Source organism: Astatotilapia calliptera, chromosome 9 (assembly GCF_900246225.1).
Source record: "Astatotilapia calliptera chromosome 9, fAstCal1.2, whole genome shotgun sequence".
Taxonomy (NCBI): Eukaryota; Metazoa; Chordata; class Actinopteri; order Cichliformes; family Cichlidae; genus Astatotilapia; species Astatotilapia calliptera.
Window position 1 is genome coordinate 11,669,904 of NC_039310.1, and position 11,067 is coordinate 11,680,970.

An 11,067-nucleotide genomic window follows, 5' to 3' on the forward strand; every position below is an offset into this window, starting at 1 on the left:
CTTTGAAGTCCCAGTGATTAAAGCAGGAAAGCTGGAAAAAGTATCTCTGATGAAAGGGCTCCAAACCAAGCAGGATAGTGCTGTGTATCCTAAGGCTGATTTAAGAGCAATTCTGGGCTTTTAAGGAGGTTTGTGGGTGTGGGCAGGATTGTGGGGAGTTGAGCTTCTTCCTTTGTGAGTCGCTTTACCCTACCAAGTTTCAACCAACTGGCATCATTTAAATTTCTTTAAAATGCTGTTTCTGAGGTCTGAAAACAGAAAGTACAGTTAGAAAGCAGCCGTACAAATGAGCTTTACCAAATCCTTCCACCTCACACTTTATAAAATCTCAAAAATGTAATGCCTAAAATTACTGTTTTACTTTCAATCTAACCTCTTACCCATTACTTTAGTGTCCGTTTTAACTGCTCTTAAATTAGCAAAAAAAAAAAAAATTCAACACCAAATTCAGTTCGGTGGGTCGTTCAATGGGTCGTTCAATGGGTCGTTCAGTGCGTTGTTCAGTAGGTTGTTTAGTGGGTTGTTCAGTGGGTCTTTCATTTGGTTGTTCTTTGGTTTGTTCAGTCAGTGGGTGAGTGAAAGCAAGATTAAGTGGAAAGTGTCTATGTGAGTGGAAAGAACTTTCCACTCACATAGATCATTTTTCAAATGCATCCTCACACTAATTTGATCTCCAGGTGTTCAGTTGCACCTTTGTGTAAACACCCAAAGCAGCTTTTTAAGGTCAAAACAAGTTTTTCAAACTCTGACAAACCATTAAAAAAGTCTGACACTGAATATTACGATGACCACTGACCACTCGTTTTGTCTTCATTAACTTTATTAAATGAAACAGTTTAAAAGTGGCAACTGAAATTACACCAATTGAACTCAGCATCTTTGAAAATGTTTTAAAATAAGCAAAATTATACCAATATTACATACAACTAATGACTTACATAATTAAGATATTTTTGATCATGTGGAGAACATTACTGAGTTTATAAGGTAGCACATGGTAGCTTTCACCTTTGAAATGCACCTCTACATTGTAAAAGTCTCTGACACTAAAACACCCACATAAGTCGATGTAAACAATAGCAAGGCTAACGATCCACAACAACGCTCGTCATAAACCCACGGACACATGGATATGGCCTCCTCTGGCTCATTCAGAATTAGAGACGCACCCAGTTCAGCCAGTGACCACTAAACATACGCTAATGTGTCTTTTAGAGTTCCTGTATCACACCCTGCTACCTCTGATTAATTATCAGGTCAATGCAGACAGATGGCACCAGGGCCATGAGAGATAAATAAAGGTTTCTGTGTTAACATGTCTTGATTTGAAGTAATTTCAAAGACACAGAAGTCATATTATGTGCAGATGACACAAAGTTATTGTGGAAGTAACATGGAAAATCTTCTGAATGAACTAGAAAATCAATTTAACTGAGTTCTCGGTTATTTCCATAATCAGTTAACACTGAGTCTGAGCAAAACAAAACTCATACTATTCAGGAGTCTGATAAATAACAAAGAATTATAAAAGTAATTATGTTGAGGTTCATTAAAAGTAACTCGTTAAATGTACATATGTTTTGAAATCTCATGTTGTTATCTGGCTGTGCCATTACCATGGTGACGTGGATGCCATGGCAGGAAATACTTGGTGGACGCTTCTCCTTATATGTTCACTTTAAAAAAAAAAAAAAAGTTGCAGCTCGACGCTCCTATTAAAATAGAGGACGTTTTTGGCTCAATCAAGTGTATGCGAGCGGTAAGGCCCCAGGCTCCGACAGATTTCCAGCTGAGTTGTTAAAAAAATTTAAAGACAAGCTAGCCCCTCTCCTTCTTGATCTATATAATGAATCACTGAGAAAAGGCTGGCTGCCCCCCACTTTAACGAAGGCATCTATTTCAGTTTTACTGAAGAAAGGCAAAGAGCCTCAATCAATGCCAAGTCCTACAGGCCCCTTCTCTATTTGCAAATTAGACTGTGTCTCATCACTGTTTCCAAATTCCCCAATTCTCCCTGCTGATCCATCATGGGTTGACCTTCTGGCTGTTACGCCTAATCAAAAATCACCTCTATCAAATATATATTGTATGCTTATGGTGACCGAATCTAATCCATCAGGTAAAATCAGAACCGCCTGGGAGCATGAATTAGGTGTTGAACTGTTTGAATCATGGTGGGATAAGGTGAATCTCATCATGCGTTCAAGTACACCATGTGCTAGGCTACAGCTTATACAGTTTAAAGTTTCCTTCAATTATAGACCAATGTGACAGATGTCACATCTGTCACATTGGTCTATAACCCCTGAGCCACCTCCCCTTGCGACCGTGGCTCAGGGGTTTGGGAAGCGTATCTGTAACCGGAAGGTCGCCGGTTCGATCCCCGGGCTCTCTGTGCTGGTCGTTGTGTCCTTGGGCAAGACACTTTACCCTACTGGTGTTGGCCAGAGGGGCCGATGGCGCGATTTGTTAGCCTCGCTTCTGTCAGTCTGCCCCAGGGCAGCTGTGGCTACAACCGTAGCCACCAGTGTGAGAGTGAATGAATGGTGGCATTGTAAAGTGCTATATAAATCCAATCTATTATTATTATATGTTTTTCTTCTGCCCAAGTTTGAACCAATTTTGGACTGATTTCTTTTCTGTACTGTCAGGGGTTCTTGGAAGTCAGATCCGAGAAGAGCCTTTAGTTGCCATATTTGGAGTTCCAAAGATCCCTCTTAATGTAACTCCCCAGCAAACTGAGATCTTAGCTTTTTGTTCCCTTCTTGCTAGATGCTGTATTTTACTTCCATCTGCATTGCAATGGCTTAATACTGTCCGGACATTCTTGTGGAATATCTCAAATCTTTTCCTTAGAACAATGCAATTTACCCACCCTCCGACTAGATTGAAAAGAATTTGAAATGTTCTTTTTTTTTTTTTTTAAAAGGTAGGCATAGGATTTACCCCCCCCCCCTTCTATTCTTTTTTAATTTAATTTAATTTTTTAAATTGTATTTATATAGTGTTTAATTTTAATTTTTTTAATTTAATTTAATTTATTTATTTAATATTTTTTCTAATTTACTAACTTTTTTCTTCTTTTTTTCTTTTCTCAATTTTCTGTTCTTGTGTTGGTATGATGTTGGTATGAAACAAATTTCCCACGTGTGGGACTAATAAAGGTTATCTTATCTTATCTTATCTTATCTTATGTTTTTTGTATTTTAATTTGTCTTTTGTTTAACAAGAAAACGTTAAAATGATTGGGAAAGAAATGTTTGATAAAATATGTCACGTAAGATGTATACAATACAACGTATATAAGTTTGTATAATCTCTTAATAAACAAATTTTAAAAAAAGTTGCTGTCCATACAAACAATACTGATTTGTAGACTTGTAATTGTTTAACTAACAATCTTGTCAACACAAAGTTTCAATCCAATTTTATTTATGAAGCACTTTAAAATACCCAGCACAGGAACAAAGTGCTGTACAGAAAATAAGTTAAAAACAATAGAATAACAGAAAACAGCAAAAATATAGAAATAAAACACATAATGCATAAAATTAAAACAGCCCTATATATATATATATATATATATATATATATATATATATATATATATATAAGTTTTATTCATCTTTCTTAATCATTTATGGTTGTGGTGTGATCTTCTCCTGGTTCCTTGTTTCCCCGTGTGTGTTGCTGTGTCAGTTGTGCTGCCCCACCGTGCAATTTATTATTTTTAAACAATCGTATGAATTTTTGTATTGATGTACTTTTGTTAATTTCATACGTACAGGTGTTCCACACACTAACTCCTGTGATTGTAATGCTGTGATATTTTACATTAGTCTTTACCATTGGCTTGGTTCATCTACTCCCGCTGAGTTTGCTACAGTAATAGTTAATGTTTTATTTTTAGAAGGGTGTCCAGTTTTTACAATTTCTTTAGGTAACCCAGGACCAGCATTAAGAAAAAAAGTCATTAAAACCATTTGCAAATTGTTTTATGTCACTGATCAGTGTATTTTGTGTTTGAAAGTTATTGGGATATTCCAATCTTTTAGTTCCTTTATTTACAATATCATTTAGTACTGTCCACGCTTTTCATATTTTTTTTATCTAAAAGTTTACTGTAGTAATTTATTTTACTCGTTCTCATAATTATTATGAATTTATCTTATACCTTTTATAAGTTTGTTCTTGTATAACAGATTCTTTTTCTTACATGCGTTTGTTAGCCATGTTTTCAGTTTTCTTTGCTTTATTCACCAGGGGATAGCGTTTATTGTAAAGACTTAATATTATAGATAAGAAGTTTACATATGCCACGTCAACATCTTGAACACAGATCTTTCTCTAGTCTTGGTTGTTACACTGTTCTTTAAGGTAGCTGATTTCTTAAGCCTAAATTATAGTATTTACACAATTTTCATTTCATTTACTCCCTGCTGCTCTCCACCTCTTCTCCCTCTCTTGTCTCTTTCTTCCTGCAAGTCTCTCCATTCCCTCAATCTGGTCCACATCTCATCACTCACTATACTTTTTCTACTCCCTCTCTATCACTTCCTCCATTCCCTTTATCTCTCACTCACAAACGCATGCATCCATACATGCAAGAAAACATAATTTATTAGCTCACCTGGATAAGACCCATGCAAAACAAACTGAAGGTTTTTGTCCGGAAACCCACCATCAAAGTACCCATTGTCTCTGATGTCTGCAAATAAGAATAACCAGAACTCCAGACACTGGCTGTGAAGAAAATGCCACCAGTATTCAATTCTTTCATTGGAAGTACTTCCTCCCTCCAGGTAACTCTCAAAGGTGTCGTAAGGAGCCACGGGCACAAGGAAACACTGAAAGCCTATAACATGGCCATTTTCAGTTCCAAGATCACCTCTGGCAACTCTACACCGCTGCACCGCTTCTACGTAACACCCCCCGATCACTTTCAGATTACTATTTGTTGTGTATGCATTAAGACAGATTATTTTTCTCGACAAACCATCAACACTCTCATTGATTGAGATGCCATATGGTTTAAGTTTGCCGTAGGAGTACAGGTGCCAGATGAAGTTCAGCCCTTTTGAAAAATAGTTCGCCTTCGCCTGAGACGTCTTGTGTGCCTCAATGCCACCCCTCAGGGATCCAGCTCAGTCAACACCAAGTGCACATCCTCTTTCCTCACGCGTAGTCAATGTTCTCTGCATTTAGCATATATCCATCAGTACGCGTGAAGCTACCAGAGTACTGCAACTGGTTGTCAATGAATTCAACCAAGACTTGCAGGTCAGAGTACGCTTTTGTGACGAGTGTGTCCCCTAAGAACTCTCTTCAGATGTCTCTCACTTTTATAAAACTTGTGTGTACTGCCAAGCACTGTTTTAATATATTTATATATTAAAACAGTGCTTGGCAGTACACACAAGTTTTATAAAAGTGAGAGTCCAATCTCAAAATTAAAATCTACTTACTTTTTAGCCTTTTTATTAAATACTCTTAAATTTAAAGATTTTGTTGACCTCAGAACTCTACACATAATTTATAAAGCAACAAACAAATCTTTGGCCAAAACATTTAGAACTTGATCAAGATAAAGGCCGAATCGTGATGACCTGAGAGAAATCCTTATGTTCAGCAAAGCTTCAGATGAAGATTTCTTCCATCGTGAGTGATCATGGCTCAAGAGTTGGGTGTTCGTCTTGTAATCGGAAGGTTGCCGGCTCGGACAGTCTCGGTTGTTGTGTCCTTGGGCAACACACTTCACCTACCGCCTACTGGTGATGGACAGAGGGGCCGATGGCGCGATATGGCAGCCATGGCTACAACTGTAGTGAATGAATAGTGGTATTGTAAAGCGCTTTGAGGGGTCCTGAAAAGCACATTATAAATGTAATCCATTATTATTATTCAATCTTGGTCTTGCCAAACCACATGCTGGTGCTTTTCACAAAGATTTAAAAGACTTAAAACTCATCTGCAGTTTTTCAACATGGAAGCTACATACATGTTTTATCCTGTTTAACTGTTAGATTTTATCTTCTTTCCATTTAAATATAAAACAGAGGCTGTTTTGATAAGACTCAGTGAATCTCAGTTAAAATAAAACAATAAGAAAAACATTAAAATGTAATGTAAATCTTTTTTCCCTTCTTTTCCCCAGAGTTGGTGGGGCAGATGAAGGCTCGAGTAGGAGACTGATAAAGTCAACTTTTTATATATATTGTAAATGTTGCAGTCAGTGCCATCCATTTTCTTCCAACAAATGACAACTTTGCTATGATTAAATACTGTCTGCATTTTTGTTTTGCTTTCATTGAGTCTCTAACATCATAATTTACAATATTTGAGGATATTAAAAATTGAAAGTCATGAAATCTTGTGTTTAACCTCTGACCCAGAATGTCACAGCAGAAATGGAGACTCATCAGACCAGGAAACATTTCTCCAATCTCTTATTGTCTAATATTTGTGAGTCTGTTTCCTCAGTTTGCTGTTCTTAGCTGACAGCTGTTGTAGCCAGTGTGGTCTTCTGCTGCTTCTAGCCCATGTGCTTCAAATTCTGACATGTTGTGTTCTCAGAGATGGTCTTCTGTATAGTTTGCTTTAAATGAGTGGTTATTTTTAGTCTCTGCTGCCTTCCTATCAGCATGAAGTCATCTGGTCTTTCTCCTTTGACCTCTGACATCAAGAAGCTCGTTTCGCTCAGAGAAGTGCTGCTCACTAGATGTATTGCTGAGTTTTACATTCTTTTGTGCAGTTTGCATTAAGTTTATTTAATTTCTTCTCTTTGATTCACCACTCACTCTTTCAAATTGTTTTCTATCTCGGTGAATCACTGAGATTTAAAGAAGGTTCCACACAAGCCCTGATCAAGTCCTAAATGTTGTGGGTCAAAGATTTGTTTGTTGCTTTATAAATTATGTGTAGAGTTCTGAGGTCAGTCAAGCCTTTAAATGTAAGAGTATTTAATAAAAAGGCTAAAAAGTGGGTTTGGTTTATTATCCTAATTCTATGTTATTTATCATCAGTTTATTAATGATATAATTTGCTTGACTCCCAAATAGTATGAGATTTGTTTTGCTCAGATTCAGTGTTAAATCATTATAGAAAAACCAAGTCCTAAATTGATTTTCTAATTCATTCAGAAGTTGTTCCAAGTTACTTCCACAATAACTTTGTATCATCTGCAAACAATATGACTTCTGTGTCTTTGCAGTTACTTCAAATCAAGACATGTTAACACAAACACCTTTACCCTCATTTATCTCTCATGGCCCTGGTGCCATCTGTCTGCATTGACTTGATAATTAATCAGAGGTAGCAGGGTGTGATACAGGAACTCTAAAAGACACATTAGCGTATGTTTAGTGGTCACTGGGTGAACTGGGTGCGTCTCGAATTCGTCTTGAATTCTGAATGAGCCAGAGGAGGCCAGATGTGTTGATGTGGATCGTTAGCCTTGCTTTTGTTGACCTTGGCTTATGTGGGTGTTTTAATTTCACTTCTCACACATTTAGAGGTGCTTTTCAAAGAAGGGGGAAACTACCTTTTGCTATCTTATAAACTCAGTAATGTTCTCCACATGATTACAAAGATCTAAATTAGAGGTGTAAGTCATTATTTGTGTGTAATATTGGTTTAATTTGGCTTATTTTAAAACATTTAATAAATATCAGGTTTCAATACTAATAATACACATTTTGTTTAAAATATATTTAAAGAGCAGCTGTATTTGCTCTGATACATTTGAAATTATAAACTATTTGCACAAATCTCCTGATAATAGAAAATAAATTAATCATTGGTGCAAAAGATCAAACTGGTTTCTTGTCTGAAACAACCAGAGCAGGAAGTTAAATCAAAATCATCTAACACAGATCTAGTTGACATGAAAGCAGAACAATCTAAACTCATTAGATTTATTTGTTTGTTTTATTAAATAAATTCTTCACATTATATAGACCACCTTGTTTCGTTTTAAACACATGATTAACTATGCAGACCTTGATAAATTGACTTAATTTCACTTGCCACTTTCAGACTCAATTATTAAAGTTAATAAAGACAAAATGAGTGGTCAGCAGTCATTGTGATATTCTGTGCCACATTTGTGAATGGTTTGCATGAGTACAAAAACCATTTTTGCCTCAAAAAGCTGCTGTGGGGGTTTACACAGAGGTGTAACTGAACGGCTGCAGGTCAAATAACGTGAAGATGTTTTTGCAAAAATGTTCTATGTGAGTGGAAAGTTCTTTGGGTGATCTAATACTGCGTTAATTGATGCAAACATGCAGTGAGTTCATTTCAGTAATTAGCTGCTAATTTTAGCTGCTAATTTTAGGCATTAAGTGTTTCATATTTTATAAAGTGTGAGGTGGAAAGATTTGGTAAAGCTCATTTTGCACGGCAGCTTTCTAACTGTACTTTTTTTCCAGACCTGAGAATCAGCATTTTAAAGAAATGTAAATGATGCCAGTTGGTAGAAACAACCTGACTGGTTGTAAAGCGAAGAAGAAGCTCAACCCCCCCACATTCCTGCCCACACCCACAAACCTCTTTTAAAAGCCCAGGAGAATTGCTCTTAAGTCACCTTCCTGCTTGGTTTGGAGCTCTTTCATCAGAGATACTTTCTCCAGTTTTCCTCTTTTAATCACTGGGATTTCATGGAAGATTATGGGATGCACTTTTCTCCAGGTATGTACTCAGCATTGTTGCCTGGTGAGCTAATATGAACAGAGTTGGCTGACCTCTAAGTCAACTTGTAAAAATACTCTTTTACTCTGTGTTGTAAGTCTTCATGGCAGAAGTCACCATTTCTCCCTCCACAGCTGAACAGAGTCCACTTTAAATTCTTTTTGGTTTTAAAGAATCTACAAATATCCGACTTATTTTTTTATACTTTGTGGGAAACTTTTGTGTTTAAGATTCATTGTGTTGATGCTCAGTCATCAGGTAAGTAAATCCCTGAAGGTTGATTCAGTTCACCTGGATGTAATGTTTTCAATGGGAGAAATGTTTTGTGACTTCTTCAGTCTGAGACCTTTTGGGATTTAAGACTCATCAATTTAACCTTTGTTAATTTTTTCTGTTAGAAAGTCAGTCGTGCCAAAACATATCAGCAACTGACCCATGTGGACCATATAGACTTGTGCTTACTTGTCCTCTTGTCTCTTTACCCTCACAGACTCGTGGAATTCAGGCAGCGGCCCTGAAGGGAGTCTATCCTTGGAAGAACTCGCTACATGGGCAGAGACTGCTCTAAAAATGGAGATGAGCAAAAAAACCGCTGATACCTCTGAGGCTGTTTCCAGTTCAGTCTCAGAAGAGAAACAAGATTTTGCTCTCCCAAGAAGCCAGGATGGCAACATCACTGCCACTCTGCACCCTCCCAGCACTGCTCCAGAGAAACCTAAAGGAAAGGCCCGGGTGGTGTTCACGGAGAGGCAGTTGAATATTCTTGTCCATCACTTTAATTTGAAACGTTACTATGAGCCAAGGGAGATGAAACAGTTGGCAGAGATGACAGGTCTGACCTACAGACAGGTGAGTGTTTTTCAATTCAATAGATTATAAGAAATTGAATTTTGGGTCCATTGTACTGATTAAATGTTTTCTGTTTTCTTCCGTCTTTAGGTAAAAAATTGGTTTCAAAACAGACGGAGTAAGTTTAAGAGGAGGTCACATCCTCCGCATGTGAATCAGGATGTCCCACTTCATGTAAGTATCTCCTATTATTGAACAGAATTGTTTATGATTTGATTTTATGGTATTTTTAATTTGGTTGTTGTTTTGATCTGTGTTGTTCAGCACTTTGGTCTGCCTGGTGTGTTCTTAAAGTGCTATACAAATAAACGATGATGATGATGATTCTGTCATTATCTGGGGAATTGACTGTATTTAAAAAAGTGTAATGCCAATAATTTAAAACAACTATTCTCGTTTTACTGACAGTCCCCTTGTCCCCTTCAGTTTCAGGGAGAGAGACATCTCCTATTAGAGTATCTCCTATTATTAAAAAGCACTGTTTCTGATTCTGTCATTATCCGGGGAATTGATTGAAGTATTCTTAAAGTATTCTTATTTTACTGACAGTCCACCTGTCTGTGTTTCAGTTTCAGGGAGAGGGACAGCCCCCATTCAGGCAGCAGTACACCGAGCACCAGGAGGTAAACCCAATCCCAAATGGTGGAAACCATCAGGGCCCCTATCATCATGCTGTGGACAGTTTTGCTCCTGGACCTCAGTGGACCTTCCCCAACTCGCCCCAGACATTTGGCTGGTCGATGCCACCAGACAACGGCCAGCATGAATTTAACCCTGCTGCTGGTATGAATGTACATGAAGAATACTATATGCCTTTTGTATGAGAAACTGTAAATAAAATATTTACACCCATTCAAAACTGAACTTTCTCAGCCCCTCCCCCTCTTTATTTATAGAGTTTTTACATGTAAGTTGACATATCAGGCCCAATAAAGAGGGTACCACAGATACAAAGATATATCTCAATACAGATTAGGCCATTAAAGTTAAATAAATAAATAAATAAAATAAAATTAAAATTAAGGAAAAAGTGTGAAAAACACACACAGAGAACAAAACAAAAGAAAAAGCAAATAAAAAAAGAACAAACAAAAACAAACAAACAAAAAAACACTCCCCCCAGAACCAGAACAAAAGAAAACCCCATGGTACTAAAGTTTAGTCTGTTGGAAGTGTTTTCAATGAACTGAAGTAAATAATAAAAGGCTGCCACATCTGTGAGAACTTATTAACATTTCCTCTGAGTCTGAATTTTATTTTCTCCATTTTTAAAAAGAACATAACATCTTCCAGCCAACGTGCTCGGGCTGGAAGGTGATGAGCTTTCCAAGACAGCAAAATTCTACGTCGTGCCAGCAGTGAAGTGAACATAACATCCAGCTGTTTATGACTAAGGTTTAGGGTGGCATCTTCAGAAACACCAAACTAGTGGGCATGGTTGGAGTGTAACGCTCAAAACATGAGAGAGCACTTCAAAATAAAAAGTCCAGTATAACTTAAGTGTCGGGAAGGCAAAAAACAGGCGTTGCA

The 11,067-nt window shown here is 37.2% G+C and overlaps 1 protein-coding gene across 1 annotated transcript; it reads left to right on the forward strand.

Moving 5' to 3' along the window:
- Nucleotides 1-8,657: 8,657 nt before the first annotated feature.
- On the forward strand, nucleotides 8,658-10,429 carry LOC113028732 (homeobox protein NANOG-like). The gene is made up of 4 exons (XM_026179141.1): nucleotides 8,658-8,688; nucleotides 9,179-9,537; nucleotides 9,628-9,711; nucleotides 10,107-10,429. The coding sequence occupies exons 1-4, from the start codon at nucleotides 8,658-8,660 to the stop codon at nucleotides 10,359-10,361; spliced, it is 729 nt and encodes a 242-aa protein (XP_026034926.1). The 3' UTR covers nucleotides 10,362-10,429.
- The last annotated feature ends 638 nt before the right edge of the window (nucleotides 10,430-11,067 follow it).